Consider the following 21,834-nt stretch of genomic DNA (forward strand, 5'->3'; position numbering starts at 1 on the left):
GTATTGTGTTAGTAATTTTGGTATAGTGAACAAGTGTAGCATCTGCCTTTTAAGGGATTTTAGTGTGTGCATTTGAATTGCTTGGTGACCTTTGAAATTTTGTTTTGAGCCACTGTCAGAAACATAATCATTTTTCTTTCTGAAACATTTTAACATCTGCAAAGGTTGATCAAGCTAGGATAGTTTTAATAAAATATTAATCTCTCTTTTTTAATGTCAACCCTGCTTTTAAAACTGTTCATCAGCTACCTGAAACATTACCTCAAGGCACTTGGGTTGATTTAATAAATGCCTTTTCCATTAAACATTCTTGTAGCCAGAATACATTTAGAGAATAGAAATTTTTTTAGTCTCGTTCATCCACAGTCCAGTTTTCCAAAATCTCTTGTTTTTAAAGTAAGATTAATTTTATTTCCTTATCTCAACAGTTAACTTAGCATTTTTTATATTTCAAGCAAGGAAGATTGTTTTGAATTCTAGCATCAGTCCTGCAAGATTTGGATAAAGGATATCAAATTTAACCAAATTTAATTTAAATATTTCTAGTTTAAATGTGTCTTGTCATTAAAAGGTTATTTACATTTAAAATGGTGACCTTTCAGGATGTACACAAGAGTGTTCTAAGACAGAGTTTCTGAATGTTGGCCATGAAACCACTGTCTTAGCCTGACAAATGGATTGGAAATAAGCTACCCAACAGTGAGAATGGGCCATTAATTTTAATCAAAGGTGATGCAGGAAGGCGAATGGGATGCATGACAATGTCAACAGCCCAGTAGGTGTTAAGAGACCACACAGCCTTCCTTGTTACTTGGTTGGGCCATTAGTTGAGGTTGGGTGAAGACAGAAAGCCATGTCTGGAATTGAATGACCAGGTCACTCCAAAATCTAACAGAGAACCGCTCATTTCAGAATCACATTGTAATGCCATAAGAAGTCAAGGGCAGCATTTAGAAAATATTGGAGGATTTTTTTTTTTTTTTTAACCAAGCACCTAGCTAGTTTTTTCCAACTTTGTCAAGCTCTCTGTTTTCCTGCCTCCTTTCCTCCTGAATGGTTCATTGATATTTACAGAGGATCAAGAAATCGAATAGACTTAGAAAAAAATCTCAAAGCCTGTTTGCTTTTCAGAATTACATATTGTTAGTTGCAAGACTCTGGTAAATGCCAGAAACAATAGCAGACCGAAGGTATTAAGCAGGGTAATTAATTCTCTGTTGGGGACCTCATTGTCCTTGTCTCTTTCTTATGTTCTTGTGTGTGGGAATAGTTTCACTAATTGAAACTCAACTTTCTTAATTGCTTTAATGAAAGCATTTGTTTTATAATTGTAAAGGCCAATGTGCTTATGCCTTACTGTAAATTGTCAATATTGGCTTGATAACATTAGTGATATTCTTGGTGGTGGAAGCCTTTTCTTTTAATCAGTAAGTATATTTCATTATTTTGAGTATTTTCAATTATAAGAAAGGTAGCACATGACAGCTTGAATTAATGATGTTTATAATAAAGACATAAAAATGCAAGAAGGGACAAAGAGGCATTTTTATATCTATGCTTCAGGTTTGTTAAGAAAGTTCATTTATTCTGACACAGCATTGCATACATAAGAATGATATGTATGACTGCATTAGTAATTTTTACACAATTTTAAGAAAGAAAAGCAATTATATTGCTGTCTTGTTAATGGAATACTGTGATAAGTAACAGTATTTGTTCTTCCTGCAGATGAAGATCAGCTCCGTGCAAAGGGTTATGACAAAACGCCTGACTTTATTTTACAAGTACCAGTTGGTAAGTCGTTAAACTCTGCTATGCATTTGTTTATAGAGAAAAGGGATGTGTTTTTCCCATAGCTTTTAAAAATTTTGTTAATACTAGCAAATGTTGTCAGAGAATCTAGATTAGCTTGATAATTTTGTATCTGCGTGAAATAATTGCAAAAGATTACTTTAAAATAGCAGAAAATAATAGGTTCAGAAAAAAACCTATGCCTGAAAAACTTTTACATATATTTAAGAAATAAACATGTCTTCTAAAGATATGTTGGTTACCATTTTCAAGTCATTTCTCCAAATATTGAATTTTTAAAACAGGATTCTGTTGTAAAGCCAGGCTCACCTCGGTTTGCTTTCACATTGCTTGTCAACTTATACAGGCAGTCTGAGAATAGGGGAGAGACTTTTGTAAATGATGAAAATAAAAGGAATGTGACTGTAGCGTAAATGTTCCTTGTCACGAACACATATGATGTGTTGTTTTCTAATTACATCCATAGATGACGGTGAGGGCTAAGCCTCTGTTCATTAACGTGAAGCATAGAGACCGGGAGAGAGTTCAGAATTTTCCATCTTCTCTTCCCTTTGCTCTGTATTAGTAATGCTTTGTCCCTTAGCTGTAGAAGGGCACATAATTCACTGGATTGAAAGCAAAGCCTCATTCGGTGATGAATGTAGCCACCACGCCTACCTGCATGACCAGTTCTGGAGCTACTGGAATAGGTAAGGCCCCATTATTTTTCTCTTAAGATAAACGATACTGAGCTGAAATCTCATTAGAAAAAAATATTTTGTTTAGCTAGTAAAAATGGTAGTAGCCTTTGTTTCTAGTAAATACAGAGACTTGATTAATGTATTCATTTCAGATAATTTCAACTTCTCTGCTTTCATAATGTTGCTTCATTTTTTAAAACGAAAAATCTCTGCATAAGGTCAAAATTAGTATATACTCCATTTTCCATTTTACAGTGATAATGTTGGTGTCACGTAAAATGTGAATAATAGGATGTGATATATAATATGATATTGACGCTGACTTTTATCCTCGATGTGAGAGTTGTGCTTTCTGTCAGATCTTAAAAATAATATTTTCTCCTCAGCTCTCTGAGGCAAGTATCCAAACGATATGAAAGATCAAAATGAATTACCTTCCAGTGGTAGAAAAGAGTTTACCTACCAGCTTGAACCAGCATTCCCAAAGGCATGGCGATCTCAGTGGTTAAAAAAAGGATGGCGTTGGAGGAAGGGGAAGGATGCCGTATTGTTGAGTACCCACCATGCGTCTGGGCCTGCAGGTTATCTCTGTTAGTACTCACAAGGAAGTTATGTTTATCCCCATTTTACAGATAACTAAACTGATACTCAGAGATCATAATATGCAAACAGCTAGTTATCATGCATCTGTCTCTCTCACTCCCAAATCCGTGCTATTTTGAGCACAACTCTATTGTCATTTACAATACAACTGTTGCAACTTTGGCTTTTGCTATTACTGGAGACTCAGGCTTTCACACCACATATTTTTTACCCCTTAGATCAGAAGGCAGGTCAAGGGGTAACCTTCCTAGATTAACGGTGTTCCTTGGTCACTGGCCAACTGTAAGAATACAGTAATAAGATGACATTGGTCTGGATCATTAAGGAAAGAGACAGCAGCATTGTGGACAGTAGTCTTACCCTGGGAAAAAAAAAAAAAAAACAGTGACAGGCTCCAGAATTTGGCATTATATTGTTACCCAGCTTTACAAAAGGCCAGTGGCCCTCGCCCATAGCAGATGTGCTAAACTAAGCCCACTTCTTGCCATGGTAACAATGATCATGACAAAATGCTGAATGTAATGGCTTTCTTGATTTTCTTGTGTAATTGTGCGTAGCATCCGAGCTTTACTTTACAGGGATGGAGGAGGAAAGTGCAAAATGTTTTAGAAATCAATGCTGCTTCAGCGTTTCCTGTCTTTTATTCAGCCGTTATTCAAATTAGCAGTAATGTGGCAAATTGAATTTCAGATTTTTAGCAATTTTATGATGAGTTTGAAATAGTAAAGAAAGCATCATTTTTGATAGTATAGGGAAAGCAATGACAAGAAAATCCAATTGCCTAAGTTTAGGTTGCTAAGGGATTATTTAAAAAACTGGTAAACTCAATCATTATGCGTCGAGACTGTCTTCCCACTTTGGTACGGGTCAAGCCTTTTATGAGAAACAATTAGAATTTGAATCCCAAATAGTAGAGCTTACTTAAAAATTCCAAAGGCACATCTTCATTCTAAAACAACTCAGCTGTTGTCTGTGTCTGCTCTGTGCTTAGCCCTCCCCATTTTAGAGGCTGTCTAAATAATCGAGTCACCTGACTGATAGACCTATGTATTATTCATGTGGCTGGAGGTGGGTCTGAGCAATGGATAATTTAATAGTTTGATTTGGACTGCATTTTGGATTATTTTGTTGCATGCTGCTTTTTAAATTTTAATGATGTTTCATTGACACTACTATTGACTTACATTTCCTAAACACGTTGTGTGAATGTGTACCGACTAAGTGGACATAGTTTATTTAGGACATGTTGTGTGGTAAGGGAAAGCCAGCCTCGGTTTTGAGTGTTCTAGATCATTCGGGAGGGAATGCGCTACACAAAAGTCGCCAGTTCACCAAATGTCTGCAGAGAGGCCAAGAAATGCCAAGGTCATGCTGACGTTTAATATGGAACATAGAGGCATTTGCTTGGGTATAGAATTTTGGTTGTAATAATGATACAGACTTATCAGTGATGAGACATTTTGACAGAAAGAGAACTTAGCCCAGTTATGAAGGTTCGAGATGTTTCTTTATATTTTGCCTCAACAGAATGCACACAGCAATTGCTGAAATTCTTCAGATTTGGAAGAAATCTTTCCCACCTGTAGGTAGCTTTTCAAGGAAGCTGTTGGTTGGCATTTGGGTTAATTGCTTTATTTGTATGGCAAGCCTCTAGTCAACATAAAAACTGTTTTCTCGTGTCACATTATTTTTCTTATCTTCTTCCAGTTTTATTGAGGCATAATTGCTATACAGCACTGTGTAAGTTTAAGGTATATAGCATAATGATTTGACTTACATAATCATGAAATAATTATTAAAATTGTCACACTATTTTTAGATTAAACATTGTACTTTATGATAAGACTGTTCAATTAATGTTTGTAGAATCAAACAAAACTTGTCTAAGCTCATTTTTCCACATAAATAACTATAGAGCCCCTACATTTTAGTTTAATATTTCTCTAAGAGTTTTCTTTTTATGTAAATTGGTATTCTTACTCAGCCTTTCAGCAACTCCTGACAAAGTTGATCACACCCTCCTTCTTTATTAAAACATATATTTTTTTTTTGGTCTTCCAAGAGATATCCTTCTGGGTTTTCTTCCTAACATACCAGCAGCATGCTCTGTCTCCTTTGCTGGCTCTTCTTCCTCTTCCCAGCTCCAGGCTGAAAGGCCCTGGGACTCAGTGCTCACCCCTTCCCCCCCTTCTATCTACATACTTCCTGGGTGTTCCCGGAAGATCTCACCAAAGACTGGCTTTATATTCCAACTCTATGCTGCTGTCTCCTAATTTTTACCCCCAGCCCTAAGATTCCTCAAGGACACCTTTATTCATCTATCCAGCTGTCTACTCAGTATCGTCTCCTGGACCTGTAATGGGTATCTCAGATGTTACATGTCCAAAGCTAAACCCTTGACTTTCCTCCCCAAGCTCGTTACTCCCCCAGCTCGTTACTCCCCCAGGTCCTCCCAAGCTCAACTAGCGGCACCACAGTATCTCCAAGTACTCAAGCCAAAAACCCTGAGTATCATCACCAATCCATCAGCAAGTCATTCAGCCCTACCTTCAGCATGTCTCAAATTGTGCTGTGTATCACCACCCACCTGCTGCTGCCTCGGTCTCTGTCATCATCTCGGACTACTACCGTAGCTTCCAAACTGCTCTCCATACACTCAGCGCTTGCACTCCTGTGGTCAGTGTTTCATACCCCAGCCAAATTGACTCTCGGAAGACATAAATCAGATTGTGTCACTTCCCTGCTTAAAACTCTTCAATGGCTTCCCACCACATTTAAATTAAAATCCAAACTCTTTACCATGACATTCAGAGCCCTGCATGACAGTAAGGGAAAGCCAACCTGTTCCTGGATTTGAATCCAGGCCATCCCACTCTCTCGTCCCATGACTGGGAGCAACTTGCTTAACCTCCCTGAGCCTTTGTTTTTTCCTGAATAAAATGTTGTTAATAGTACCTTCTTCACCATATTTTTGTGCAGATCAGTTATTTAATACACGTAAAGCACTTTCACGGTGCTTGGCAGTCAACACATATACTCTCTTCTATTTCTTTTTCCTGTGCATCACTGCCTGATAGAATTTAGAAGTCTTCTGTGTAGATGTTTTAATTTCCTCCTTTGCCAGATAAACTCCTACTCGGCTAACTTCAGCACTCAGCTTGACTGACATCTCTTGGGAAACCTTCCTGCAGTTCAAGATTGGGTTCAGTGCCCCTCCTGTGTTCTGCTAATAATTTCGTAGCATTTGTCAAATACTGTAATTGCTTGTTTACTTATCACTCTCCTCCAGTTAATAGAGTTCCGTCTTAACTATTTGTTTTATCCATCGTCAAATGCCCAGCAGCTGGTGGAATGCCTGGCACATAGGTGCCAGTAGGTGATCAGTAGATATTGATTGAACAAATGAATACATGAATAAATTTTCTGATGCATAACACACGGCAGCATTTTGAATCAACCATTAAGGATTATGTTAGACATTGTGACAGTAAAACACAATAAGGCCAAAATTTTTTCTTTGAGAATACCACTCTAAGGACAGTAAGAAAAATGCCTCATTTTTTTAGAAGACTTCTATAGACTTTTCAGATGTATAGACTTTTGCAGAGCTATATCATGAAATGTAGCATGTTTGTTTATATACAAGTTTTAAAATGGAGAATAACCAATAAGTGGCAAATGCATTCTATGAAGTTTTTTAGGCAAATATTTTTAACCGTATATTGATTATTTGCTTTCACAAAACTTCAGCAGGGTCTTTCATTTGAGATTTCACATGGAATGCCTTGAAAATCCTGAGCAGAAGCTATTCCCTAGTTTCTTTAGGGGCAGCGTGAAATTGGGCTCACCTTAACACTTGAGGGCCTAAGACAAGAGTACAAATGGAGGCCTATATACAATGTGCCCAAATATTTAAGGTTATGTATCAAGTTAACAGACAGTAAATAAAATCTGTTTTATTCTGCCTGAAGATCTGGAAGTTCAGATTTGCATTAAGAATTCCTGGACTCCTTGGAGATCCAGGCTTCATGTGGTAGTGTAGGAGTAGGTGCACCCACTGCATAGCCCGCTCTCCCTTTTCTTATCACCTTTGGCTCTGTCCTACCCCTGGGAATGTTTCAAGCACACCTCAGCCTACACATCTAAGCTCCATGTACCTTCCCACAAACCTCTGTCCTTGGTCATCTCTCAGGCCAGAGGTGCACACTCTGGTGGTCTGCCCTCTTATCAAACAGGTGGGCCCTGGAAGTGGTCTCAGGGCTGCCTGATCAGGAAGTTCTGAGGTCCCTGGCAATGTGGAGTGTGACCTAGAAAGGTATTAGAGGGGACAGACATCGGGTGAAGGTGTTCCCTTTGCTCCACAGACTCTTCATCCCATGGGCTGGGGTACAACCAGAGAAGGTCAGAGCAGAATTCTCTAAAGTTTGGGTCAAGGCCATGGACCCCTCTTGACTGGGTCTAAAGGATAGTATCAAAGGAAGCAAGTGTGTTTGTCTTCCAGAGTCTTTTCTTGTGCTGGTGTTAGGGATGCGGGGAGATGAGCGTAGAGGAAATGTGGTCCTGATCACATTCATGTCTCACTGCAAAGATGAAGAGCCGAGTTCCCTCTGTGGGATTTTTGAACCTTTGGCTCCAGTGAGTCTACTCTCCTAGAGGCAATGCTAAGCTAATACCTTCTGCCACAAGAATTGATTTGACTTTAGTTCTTACCTCTAAGTATTTTTTAAAGATTGGTTATTTACTCAATGGTTTAGTGATTGCTTTCTCTGGTCTGTGCTAACTTGAGAGGGGAGGCACTTAGAATGGGGCTGCCAAGCAGTTAGAGTTAAGGAAGGTATTTTTCAGAGGATGTCCAAAGTTTTTCCCGTCTGAAGATACTTCCAGGAAGCCTGCAATTAGCCAAATCACAGATTTCCAGTTATTTCAGTCTTGTTAACAACAAGGCTGATCACATCTGTCTTAAGTTGGAGAATGTGCCTCAGCTATAGAAGCTTTTGCAAACCTTCAATTATAGCAGCCTCAGAAGGCACTGCTGCCGTATACTAACAAGCAGTCATCAGCAGCAACAAGAGACAGATTGACTAATAATTAGCAAATGCACTGGAGAGGGCCTCTCTGAAGGTAAAAATATAATAATTTGCTTTTCCATCTCTTATAGTGGAGCTGGTTGTGAGATACTGATGTCTCATTGTTCCAGACAAATACTTGACACTGTTATTAGCTGGAGTAACCTCGAAATATTTTAAAAGGACGAGGGAAGTATGTTCTGTTTGTATAGTACTTTATAAGAATGAGTTCTCATAATGGTTAAGTACCTTTTTTTTCTGCATTTGGAATGTGAATAGCAAGAACTTTCCCTACCACAGAATTCATATTTTCTGCCAGTGTTAATTGTTTTCAATGTTGACTTTAAATACAAAACTGAATGAAGAATAGAAATGTTGTCTTAGGCCGTTGAAGTGGTATTTGCAATAAAGAGACAGTGGTTGAGAAAACCAGAATGAGTTAATCAAAGAATTAAAGGGAAAGAAAATAGACTTAAAAGGAAATGTCAGTGAATCACAGTTTCTCAGAAAGATGTCTATCTGATTATTATCTTCAAGCATATGCAAGATTTTTTTTGTTTTGGTTTTTGGTTGGGGGGACAGTGCCTATTGACCAGTTTTCCAAATCCAAGGGAACAAAGAATTGTTGAAAGGGTAACTCTTCCTGCTGAGCTATTATGATAGAGTTAATATGAATCACATGTGTTTCAGAAGTATTACCACAAATCAAGCCAACAAGCAAATGATTGGGATGGACGCACAACCATTATGATTGTCCAGAGAGAGTAAGAGAAGAATAAAGGAGGGGACTCAGGAGCACAGTTAGAGCAAGGAGTCCAAGAATACAGGGTTCATTTTTGAAAGTAATTTCGGAAAAATGGAGGTCAGGTTGAAATTGATGCTAAAATGGCTTGGGGTCTAGGGCAGTGATTCTCAAACTTCACCATGTATTAAAATCACATGGTTTGACCTTTTTAAATATTGATGTGAGCTTTATCCCTGGAGAACTGATTTAATTGGTGTGTGGTAGAGCCTGGACCTTAGGAGGTTTTTTGTTTGTTTGTTTTCAGAACTTCAGATGATGATGTTGACTTGCATCAAGTTGAAGTCCACTTCTTTACGTGGCCTTGATTTGCCAGCTAGCCCCAGCATTCTTAGCCTAGGTGCTTCCAAACAGAGTCTTTATTGAGGAATAAAAACAGTTTTATTGAGGAATACTGGTTCAGATCAGCAAACACTTCACGGGCACTTGTTAGTCAGTAGGCACCCGGCCTCCGCCTTTGAGGGCTTCACAGTGAGGCCTGAAGCAGTAGATTGCAAAGACAGAAGCTGAACCCAAGTCTCCCTCTGAACTCACACCTGTGTTCTTCCTGCTCCACCACACAGCTCTATGTCAGTCATAGTGATAGATCTGTTGTAAGAGGCTACTTACTCTGTCGCTTAATAGGTTCGCTAAGCTGAAGCTAAAACGCTCTTCAGCACGTAAGTTGTAGATGTTTGCCTTCGTGTAGTTGGAGAAAATGGGCCAGACGTTCTCTGTTGCCCTCTAAAGGGCCCTTATTCTATATTCAAAATGCATATCTGTAGGATTGATATAAAGTCCTGTCAGATATACCTGTGCAACCAGAATATAATAACCATGGGGAGATCAGCTTGATGGGTGATGACTTAGAGGGCTGGGATAAGGAGAGTGAGTGGGAAGGAGTTGAAGAAGGGAGGGGATATGAGGATATATGTATAAATACAGCTGATTCACTTTGTTTTACAGCAAAAACTGGCACAACAGTGTAAAGCAATTATATTCCAATAAAGAGCTTAAAAAAAAACCACAACTCTAAATTGTTGTATTTGAAATCCATAGAATCAGAGTTTTTTTAAATGTGGTACAGAAAAAAGATAAGCATGTAAAAAGTAAGTCTGTTTTAGTAATTAACGATGTTTTTAAGAACAACTTTAATAAGATATAATTGACATACAATAAACTGCAGATATTTAAAGTGTGTAATTTGAGAAGTTTAACATATGTATAAACTCATAAAATTATCACCGTGACAAAGATACCTACCACCTCTACAGGTTCCTTGTACCCCTTTATAATCCTTCTTCTCAATCCCTTCAGTTGTCTCTGCACCCAGGCCACCACTGATCTGCTTTCTGTCACTATTCGTTAGTTTGTATTTTCTGCTTTCTGTAATGGAGTCATTCAGCATATACTCTTTCGTCTAGCTTTTTTTTTTTACTCAATGTAATTATTTCATTATTCATCCATTTTGTCGCACATATCAAGAGTTCATTTCTTTTCATTGCTGACAAGTATTAATTTATGTGGCTGTCCCACTATTTGTTTATCCATTCACCTGTGGATAGACATTTAAGTTGTTTCTCGTTCTGGCTATTAGTAAGAAAGCTTCCATGAACAGTCATGTAAAAATCTTGTATGGTTTCATATCTCTTGGGCAAATAACTAGCCATAAAATAGGACATTTGGTAAGTGGATTTTTACCTTTTTCAAAATGATTAAACTGTTTTCCAAAGTGGTTGTGCCATTTTACATTCCCATCAGCAGTTTATGGGAGTTCCAGGTGCTCCCTTTGGTCAGTCTTTTTAACTTCAAACTTTCTAATAGTTGTGTAATAGTGTCTCAATGTGATTCTAGCTTTTCTGTAATGACAAATGATATTGAGAATCTTTTCATGTGTTTATTTTTATCTACTTTTCTTTGGAGAAGCATCTGTTCAAATCTTTGGTTCATTTTTTAGTTGAGTTGTTTTCTTCTTATTGAGTTTTGCTAGATTTAAAACATATCCTGGGTTTAAGTCCTTTAACACAGCAGTCCCCAACCTTTTTGGCACCAGGGATCCATTTCATGGAAGGCAGTTTTCCCATGGACCAGGGTGGAGGGAGGATGGTTCAAGCGGTAATGCCAGCAGTGGGGAGCAGCAGATGCAGCTTTGCTTGCTCTTCAGCCCACCGCTCACGTCCTGCCATGTGGCCGGGTTCCTAACAGACTGCGAACCAACACCAGTCCATGGCCGGGGGGTTGGGGACCCCTGCTTTATCAGCTACATGGTCAGATATGAAATATTGTCTTCCAGTCTGTGGCTTGTCTTTTCATTCTCTTAATAGTGGCTTTCAAAATCAGATGTTTTTAATTTTAATGAAGTCCAGTTTACCAAATTTTTTCTTTTATGAATTATGCCTTAGATATCATATCTAAGAAATCATATAGGTTTAAAGATCAAAAGAAATCACAAAGATTTTACCCTTGTTTTCTTCTAAAAGATATATAATTTTAAATTTATATTTAGGTCTAGCGTCCATTTTCAGTTACCTTTTACTTATGGCATGATGTATGGCTTGAAGTTTGTTTTCTTGGATATGGATATCCAGTTGTTCCAGAACCATTTGTTGAAAAGACTGTCCTTTCTCCCCTAAATAGCCTTTGCACATATGTCAAAAATTAATCAATCATACATGTGTGGGCCTTTTCCTGAATTCTCTATTTTGTTCTGTTGGCCAGTTTGTCTTTTTTTTTTTAAGCTCTTTATTAGAGTATAATTGCTTTACACTGTTGTGCCAGTTTCTGCTGTACACCAAAGTGAATCAGCTGTATTTATACGTATGTCCCCATATCCCCTCCCTCCCTCCTTCCCACCCTCCCTATCCTGGCCCTCTAAGTCATCACCCATTATCGAGTTGATCTCCGTGTTATGCAGCAGCTTCCCACTAGCTATCTATTTAACATTTGGTAGTGTATATATGTCAGTGCTACTCTCTCACTTTGTCCCAGCTTCCCCTTTGCCCCCCACCCTGTGTCCTCAACTCCGTTTCTCTACATCTGCATCTGTATTCTTGCCCTGTCACTGGGTTCATCAGTACCATTTTTTTAGATTCCATATATATGCGTTAGCATACGGGTATTTGTTTTTCTCTTTCTGGCTTACTTTGTGAAGTTTGTCTGTCTTACACTAATTCTACACTGTATTGATTACTATAATTAATTTTGAAAACAGTGTTAGTCTTCCAACTTCATTTTTCTTTTTCAAGTTATTTTTGTCTATTTTTGCTCCTTTACATTACTGTATGAATTTCAGAATCAACTTATAAATTCCTAAAAAATTCTGTTGGGATTCTGATTGGCATCACATTGAGTTTATAGATCAACTTGGGACCCTATGTATTTTATATTTCTTGATTCTATAGGAAGTGATTTTTTTTGTTTCAATTTCCAATTTTTCATGTTATAATAGAGGAATACATTTGATTTGTTATATTGATATTGCATCATGCAAAAGGATAAAACTTATTTATTAATATTTTGCTTATTTGGTAGATGCCATAGGATTTTCTATATAGACAACCATGTTGTTTTATGAATAAAGACAGTTTTACTTCCTTTTTCAATTTGGATTCTTTTCTTTTTTTTTTTAAACTGCACCACATAGAATCTTATATACAAAGGTGTATAGTGGTGCATGTGTACACCTTGCTCCTAGTCTTGGGAGAGAGATATTTACTCTTTCACCATTAAGAATAATGTTAGCTATAGGTTTTTGTAACTGCCTTTTGGGGTTGAGGAAACTCCCTTCTATTCCTAGTTTGCTGAGAGTTTTTATCAAAATGGGTGTTGGATTTTGCCAAAATGTTTTTTCTGCATCTATTAAGATGATCTTATGGATATTTTTTAATTTATTGATTAATATGGTGAATTACAGTGATTGATTCTTAAATGTTATACCAACCTTGCATTCCTGGGATAAACCCCACTTGGTCATGAAGCAATATCCTTTTTATATTTTATTATATTTGATTTGCTAAAAATTTGTTAAGAATTTTTGCATATGCATTCATGAGTGAGATTGGTCTGTGATTTACTTTTGCTTCTAAACTTTTTGTCTGGTTTTGGTATTAGTGTATTGGTGGCCTTGTAGTGTGAGTTGGGAAGTATTCCCTCATCCTCAGCTTTCTGGAAAAGTTTGTGTAGAATTGTTATTATTTCTTCATTAACTATTGGGTAGAATTTCCCAGTCAAATGATAGTGCCGTTTTTTTGTGGGAAGATTTTAAACTGCAAAATTGATTTATTTAATATATATGAGGATTCAGGTTATCTATTTTTTTCTTGAGTGAACTTCGATACTTTGTATCTGTTAAGGAGTTTATTCCTTTTATTAAAGTTGTAGACTCTATTAGCATAAACCTATTCAAAATACTCCCATATTCTTTTAATATCTGTAGAATCTGTACTGATGTCGCCTTTTGCATTCCTGATATTGATAATTTTGCCTGCCTTTCCAGATCAGTCTGCCTAGAGGTTTATCAATTTTGCTGGTCTTCTGAAAGAACCATTATTTCGTTTTATTGACTTTTTCCTGTTGGTTTTCTTTTTTTCTTTTTCATTGATTTTTAATCTATTTATTTTCTTTTTCTTTTTTTCTTTGATTTTTTTTAAGTTTCAGTTTCACTTGCACTTCTTTGTCTAGTTTCCTAAGGTGAAAGCCTGAGGTTATTGGTTTGAAACCATTCTTTTTTCCCAATATGGGCAGTTTAGTGCTGTACATTTGCCTCAAAGTACTGCTATAGCTGTATTACACAAAATGTTATATGTTATATTTCTATCTTTATTTGGTTCCAAATACTTTCTGATTTTTATTTTTATTTCTTCTTTGACCCACAGGCTATTTAGAAGCATGTTATTTTGTTCCCAAATATTTGGAACTTGTTCACATATCTTTCTGTTATTGGTTTCTAATTTAATTCCATTGAGGTCAGAAACAAACTTGAATCCTTTTAAAATTACTGAGACTTGTTTTATGACAAACTCTTTAACTGCCTGGTCTTCCCATTCCCCCAACTCCATCTCCTCAACTCTGAGGAGGTTCTTCCTCCCTGCATTGCAGCCCAAGAAACTCTCTCCAGGCAGCAAGCTGGGGAAATCAAAGTGCTGGCCTCTTTTGTTTTCCATCATTCAAGGGTCCTTGTCCCTCACTGCTTGATGTCTGTTGTTATCTCTTTTGTTTGTTTGTTTTTTAGTTATTTCCAGCAGGAGGATAAATACAGTCCCTTTTACCTCATCTTGTCTCCAAGTAGATGTCCTCTCAATTATGGTTTTTAACACATAATTTAACACACTATAAGCCAGTTTGTCTTATTTAATATTAACCTTGTAATCTTACTTATACTATATTAACTTCATTGTCATCCTAAACAAATTTTCTTAAGCATCAACTTTAAATAGAATAATTTATGAGAGAGTTCTGGGGAAACTTCAAGTTTCTTTCTTTTGCTATCTCTCAAACAGACATCCATACATTTTCTCTTTCCCCCAGCCTTCTGAGAGTTGGATGAGCTTTTAATTCAAAGCTCATCAACTTATGTAGATATGAGGCTGTCACAGTTGTCCTTGATAGCTTTAGCTGTAATACTTTCAGAGCACTGTATGTTTCTTTGGTCATCTTTTGATAGCACTCACTAAAGGCTTCTGCTGCCTCTTGGACTAAAATAAAGCTAGCCATCTTATGGTGAGATAGCCCTGTTCACAGAAGTTATGCCTTTTTCTTTCTTCTCCCTCTATATGTAAGACACACATTTTTTTTTCCATTTTTGACCATCTTCTGCTATTTATGTGTCATTCAAGAATCTCCTGGGATGGGTGACTTTTGTAGGTGATGAAGCTGCATTGCCTGAGTTTACCTTTGCTTTTTCTCTTCTCACACGTGGAATATGAAAAATGAGCCATGTTCATGTCTGATACTCTTCTTCTCATGAAACAGAAATATGTGTGGATACGTAATGGCCACAGTAAACATCCTTTATCTCTAATTTCTAATTGACCCTAGAAGTCATATTCTTGTGAAAATTAAACCTCCTATATGAATTCTGTTTATTCATTAACATAAGTCACTTATTTTCTCTTGTGTTTTTCTTTTTCTTCCTCTCTCCTTTATATTCTTAGTGTACTTTTATGATTTACGTTAACTCTACTTTCTTGTTTTACTCCCTTCCCTACCTGAATCACTTACATTGAGATGCTTCCTGTGTTTTGTTCACCCTTATTTTCTCATAAAGATTCTACCAGCAGGGTACCTTGTTAATCCTTTCCTGCTTCTCCTTATGTATTCCTTTTTGCCATTTCCTTCCCTTTTGCTTCTGGTAGCTTTGCTAATCATCACCACCTCCCCATTTTAAATTCAGTCTTATAGCATCCCAGATAGCTCATTTCCAGTGATCATAAATTCAGAATTCATGCAAAATTCCTTTATTTAGAAAAGAGGATTTTTTAATTCAAAGCTCATCAACTTATGTAAATATGAGGCTGTCATGGTCGTCCTTGATAGCTTTAGCTGTAATACTTTCAGAGCACTGTATATTGATTATGAAAGTGTTGAAAATGAAGTCATTGGTTGTATGCACAGGTCAGGTATGTAAAACCCTATTGAACTCAATACTAGACCAGAATACTTGATTAGCCCCAATTGCGTTTCATTGTTTAATGTGAAATAAATATTTTTACAGCTACATATTTCTAATTCAACACATTCTAGCAAAGTAGTCCGTAAATAGTAGCACAGAAATATGACTGAATTCAGTAGATACTGGGTTCCTTCCATGTAAAGGCAGTATATTATGCATTTCAGAGTGTTTGTAGATGAGTAAAACCTGGTTTTACCTTCAAGGAATTTAATTCAATCTAATAGAGAAACAACATGTACATAAATCACAAAAATAGCTAACACTGAGCACCTACTATGTTCGAGGAACTGGTTTAAGCACTTGCATGTATTATCTTCTTCAATCCATCTAACAGTCCTGTGAGGGCTCTACTGGTGCTTTATCCTCATTTCATATGAGAAAGTTGAGGCATAGAGAAGTTAAGTGCCCAGATCAAGGTCACAAAGCTGGAAAGCCAGGGAAGGTTTTTGAATGGAAGAGTGGCATGATCAGGCCCGAACTTTAGGATGGGTATTCTGGCAGCAATGCTGAGTAGACAGAAGCAAGAAGTTGGGGGATAGGAACAAAATTGCTATTCCAGTCATCGATGTTGAAATAATCCATTAATTCGCAAATTATAATGGTGGCAGTGGAAATGGAAGGAGACTGTATAGACTTACAGAGATAAGAAAGACTTTGGCAAGTAACTAAATGTTGTATTGGGCGGTGTGGAACAGAGATAACTTTGAGGTTTTGATATTGGCGATGGGGAGAACAGTGATGCTCTTAAGGAACTGAGAGTGGAAAATAACCTAGGTTAGTGATTACCTCAGTTGCGATGATTAGAAATGTACAAAGGCAACTGGGTTATGGGATGGGAGCATAAGTGATGGATCAGAGATAGAGTCAACTGCAGTAGAAATAGGCAAAGCAGGTTTTCACAGAAGGGGAGAGTAGAGAAATGCCTAGTTGCATGGACAGGGAGAGAAAGAAGACAACTGTGATATAATGACATCTACAATAAAGCTTAGAGGATTGATTAACAATAAGTTATTACTCTTATAGCAAATAAAATTATTTCTAAATTTACTGACTCTCAACCTTCATCTTTCACATTTAATCATAAAGTAACTTTAGTGTAGTTGCACTGAATCTGATTATTTGGAATATTAATAGTTAACGTCAGTTTCTGTCACGAGTTATACGGGTTGAGAAAGTTGTACCAAAATGTAAGAACCTAGGGCTTTTAACAATCACACTTGAAAGAAACCTTGGGAGTTGCATTTGTCAAGCAGCTAGGAAAACCATTCATGCATACCCCACGTCCAAAGCTCCACAGGCAACCCAAACATGAAGAACGGAAAGGTCATTCTTCTTCCCGCGGTGTGATGGTTTGTTGACATATTTTGACACACCAGTACAATGCTGAAAGGATCTGACCTTCCTGCAATACTGAGGGACTCAGGTCTGGACAGAGTACCTGACACTCACTGAATGGCTCTCTTTGCCTTTCTCCTCCTCCTCCGATAAACTTACTCCTCAAACATGAAATGCTGCCTTCCATACAGAAAGATTACAAATTATAAATGAACAGAAGTGATTGCTTTTTAAATTTCTCGAGCTTTGTTTTTCATGTTACCATCAAGCTGAAAACTTTAGTTGGACGTATGCTTGCTTTCAATGCAAATGAATTCGCTTTTCAAAATGATAATTGTGAACAGAGATTGTTAATGCTTGAAACTAAACAAATGAGGAGGTCTCTATGCTGTGTTGCAGTCTTCATCTTTGTGATAGAAACCAATTGATTGGAGTTCACATGTTTGAGGATTACCTCTAACGTGCAAAGTTAATGTGCATACAGGTAAATATTAGGTAGCTTTTGAAATAGTTGCCTCAGCGGTATATCGTGTGTTAGGAGCTTGAAGAGTTAGGTGGAAATCAGAGAGCTCTCAAGAGAATTTTCTGTCATGTATAAATGTGTTCTGTGTTACGATTGTATACTGTGAACAGGAGCTTTGACTGGTTACCCGCTTTACCTTTCCCTCTTTTTTTTTATAAATTTTATTTATTTATCTATTTTTATTTATTGGCTGTGTTGGATTTTCATTGCTGCTGCGCGGGCTTTCTCTTGTTGTGGAGCACGGGCTCTACGCGCCTCGGCTTTAGTAGTTGTGGTGTGTGGGTGCACTTAGTTGTAGCTCACGGGCTCTAGAGTGCAGGGCTTAGTAGTTGTGGCGCACAGGCTTAATTGCTTCCTGGCCCAGGGATCGAAGCCATGTCGCCTGCCTTGGCAGGCGGATTCTTGAGCACTGCACCACCAGGGAAGCCCCCCATTTTATTTCTTAATGCAATATCATGGTGACGTGGGGGTGGAAAGAAAAATGTTTACCATTAATGAATTTCTAAAATATGAAAGTAATAAGCTAAGTACTTTTTAATCAGGAGCCGCTATTCAGAAAGATATTCTTGCTGTCTCCTCAAATAAACATAAAGTAGAATAATATTCTCCAAGCATTCAGATTGCACTTTGCAAAATGTAAAAAAGTTTTATATATTTGTCACCATATTGGAAAAGAGTAGTCAAGTATTTCAGTGATATTGTTTCCAAATGTGATAACTGTCTGCCCAGTTCAGATACTTTTTGTCTGTGATAAGTGTGTTAGTGGCATACCTAAAATTAAGATGGAAATTTTGAAGTACTTGTTTCAAACTATTACCTATCTTGCATAATCTTTGAACTTCCCAGTAGCACCCTGAGCATCATACATCTTTGCTGGAATTGTTTCCCTTTCTGTTTTCTCTACCCTTTCAAAAGTTGTCATGTCACTGGAAACCGGTCTCCAGTACCGACAAAGCACTTTCAACTCCTACCTAGGTCACCACTAGGCTTCAGCTCCAATTTCCTGATATTCCTCTTTCAGGTTAGACCTCTAAGTTCGTGTGTTCTGAGAACCAACAGCCCTGATCCTGATCTGCCTGCCCAGGGCCCGGTCACACCGGCTCCAGTGTGCCAAAGCGTGGGCACCCCCCACCCAAGACCTTACCTTTCAGGATTTTATGTAATTTTTAATTGACACCTATATCTGACATTGCAGGTGTACTTCTCATTGTAGAGTCTTTCTCAACATAGTAATAGCTGAAAACCTCTTTTCACTTAACTATTACATGGGTTAATTTTACTGCACCCTGACAGGTTTCCTCCTGAAACTCAAGTGGTCAGATTCTTTTGTGTTTTCTAACTGTTCTCCATGAAACCTTGTAACCCCCCATCCAGCACATGGGTACACACACACACACTCTTCTCACAAATTGCTTTGAATACACAGCAAATCTATTTGAAATGACAGGGAAAGGGTTAAGTCCTGACAGTCTTTTTACTGGATTTATTAGTGACTTAATGTCTACACACGTCTTTCCTTTAAATTCACCCCTAGATACACAGGCATAAATTAACCCGACTGTTCCTAATGTTATACCATTTTTACAAACATCTTTTCCTGAGAAAGTACACCACAAAGTTCTGTTGTTTTGCTAAGTTCCTGTCCTTCTTTTATAAATTCTTAGTGAAATTTCTTTCATTGTAGGGAGGAAAAAATATATTCTATCAATTATTTTAAAAAGCAATAATTCATTATAGTTGATCGTAAATGTCAGGAAGCAAAGACCCAGCTGAAGCATTTTGTCACTAATCATGCTGTTTTTCTTCTAATTAGTTAATTTACATTTTACAAATTAAGGGTAAAATTCAGACAGAAGATAACATCATAGCTTTAACTGACCTATGTTTGTATCTGCCAAATTTAAGTTAATTAGAAATGTAGATGCTGTTTGTTTTATCTGTCAGAAAAGCTCATCTTTTTTCTTAAAAAAAAAGTAGACACACTTTTTTTCCCCTCAGCATTTATCATCTAAATAATAGTCTTGCCAAGATGGCAGCCTCATAATAAACTCTTTTCAGTGGAGTGATGGGTAATGAAGCTTGCTTGTGAAGGCAGCAAAAAATGTTGTCTGGCCAAATGCATGAATATGATGGCTAGAGAATCAGTGGACTTTCTCAGTCATCAATCTTTTTAGTAGCCTCTTATACATCTGAATATTTTGATAGATGATCTAATAATTGAGTTATCTATCTTTCTAACTATCAGAGTTGCATAAAAATTATTCTTACTTGCTACTGAATATTAAATATATTAGGCATCCAGTAAATTTTTCATAAAAGGGCCAAAAGGTGAAAGATTTTTGTTATTCTATAAATACCTCTTAATATATTGAATGTTAAGCCCTTTGAAATTTTCAACTCTTAATTCCCTCTGTGAGAAGCAGATATATTCTTAAAAAGGACATGCCCATTGTAAGTAGGACATAGAGTAGTTACTATATAGCTAATGAAAAGTAAACCCTGGGAACACAGAGATGCAGCTCAGTAGTGTAAAATGGAATGCCCTTGCTAGTCTAACACTAGTGACACATTTAATGTGATACAGATTTTCCGTACGAGGAGCACAAAGGATGTGGGTGCAAAGAAAGACTATGTGATTTTGATGTTTCCATCATCTGGGGAGGAAGAGGATCCTACCAAAAAGGGAAACTTGCATATCCGCTGCCTGCCTAGCATTTCACCTGATGACATCAAGTGTTCTTTTAACGCACAAGTAGTTCTTTCCTCCCATATGGCTTTATATTGTGTTTTGTTTTGTCATACACCACTCTGACTATTAAAAGCTTATCAACAACAAGTGTGCTTCACTGGGATTGAAAAGCAGCAAGGAACATTGGCAGGAAACAGGTCACTTACAAAGTAGGCTTTCTCCACCGCCTACCACCCGCACTTCTTCAAGGTGACCTTGCAGTGATGACATCCCAGTAACCAACATTAAAATAGTTCTGCCCTGGAAGAGCAGGCATTTGTTTGCAGGTCTGAAGGGTTACCAATCCTGTACATCTTGAAGGGCACTCAAATGAGCAGGGCCTTGTAAATTGGATTTCTATTAGCCAGACGTGATGATAGCTCTTCATCAGTGCAACGGGAGGAAGTGCTATCAATAGTTCCAGCTCTAAATATCTTTTTTTTCCTTTTTCAATGCCATACTTATTTTGGGTCTCTCATCCAAAATGGTGATGAATACTAAAAATCACCGGAATTCATTGTGTTTAAGGTTTTAAATAAACCTTAAAAACTAGACAACAGCTATTTTTAAGTGCTTTTCAACCTGAAAAGCATTTGGAATATTAAAATGTGTCAAAACGTATTTAAAAAAAAAAAAAGCATTTGGAACAAAAATCAAAGACGTAATGGTCAGAAACAAATAGGTTAAGACTGTCTTAAACCTTGCTCTCTTTTCTCTCTTTATAGTTCCCCACGTTGATTTCAGCTCATAGCTTTCCTATGTATAAACGTTTGGGATGATGGACTTTCTCTTCATTTTCTGCATTGAAAATAATAAGTGAGAAGGGTAATACCAATTGTAGAAATCTCTCAGTGGGTTACATCTGAGGAACTATTACTCTCTGGTACTTTGATCTTTTCCTGGTTTTAAGAATTTTGCTTTTATAATTTGAGGTTGGATAAAAGCTGGTGTTTATTTTTTATAAGAGATACAGCTGGGAATTGTAAACTCTTAGAGATGTATTTTAAATTATACATTTAGAACAATTTGAAATGATGGTATTGGGGAAGTTTCAGGGGAGGGAAGAGTCTTTTCTTAATCAAAGTAGCAAACAGCTGTGTTCTTTCTAGTCTGTCTTTTGATTAGCATGGCCTCATCCATCACTGGTCTTTGATATGAACACCAAGAAGTCACGTCCTTTTGTTTTAAATGATAAATATGCCTTTGTCATGAATACTCATAGGCAACCCAGGATTTACATCTGAATTGTCAAAGTGTAACTGCCCAGCTCCTGTGATGAGTGACTTTATTAGTGAAATAAAGAAGTTTTTAATTTGTCATGGATAGGCTTAGATGGTGACATTATGAGACTACGTGGGTTGTGATGCTAGAAAAAGTTGTCCTTCCCCCACTATTTTTCTAAGATTTGTCATTTATCAAGGAGAAGCAATCTGCCACAGGAGGCTCTCTGTGAACATTTTGACTTTAGAGCCATTTCGGTTTTATTATTTAGGCTTGAGAGCTGGTAGTTCTTCTCAAAACTAATACTATGTGAAGTGGCAGGCTTCTGATGGTCAATCAGTATTAAGATTTGTTCTGTCTGGCTGTTATTGCCAAAGACACTAATTTTTTAAACTTCAGCTTTATTTCAAGGTTG

General features: G+C 37.2%; 1 protein-coding gene across 7 annotated transcripts in view; it reads left to right on the top strand.

The window, feature by feature from the left end:
• The window catches only part of CDIN1 (CDAN1 interacting nuclease 1), a 208,197-nt gene that overhangs the window by 104,450 nt on the left and 81,913 nt on the right, over positions 1–21,834 (top strand). For all 7 annotated transcript variants that reach the window (XR_009051591.1, XR_009051590.1, XM_057724901.1 and 4 more), the window contains 2 exons: positions 1,729–1,794; positions 2,396–2,501. Coding sequence is in view for 5 of the 7 variants with exons in the window: in XM_057724901.1 (XP_057580884.1) it covers positions 1,729–1,794; positions 2,396–2,501 (172 nt within the window). In the remaining 2 variants the exon portion in view is untranslated. The remainder of the gene's footprint in view (positions 1–1,728; positions 1,795–2,395; positions 2,502–21,834) is intronic.

This window comes from Hippopotamus amphibius, chromosome 2 (genome assembly GCF_030028045.1).
Source record: "Hippopotamus amphibius kiboko isolate mHipAmp2 chromosome 2, mHipAmp2.hap2, whole genome shotgun sequence".
Taxonomy (NCBI): Eukaryota; Metazoa; Chordata; class Mammalia; order Artiodactyla; family Hippopotamidae; genus Hippopotamus; species Hippopotamus amphibius.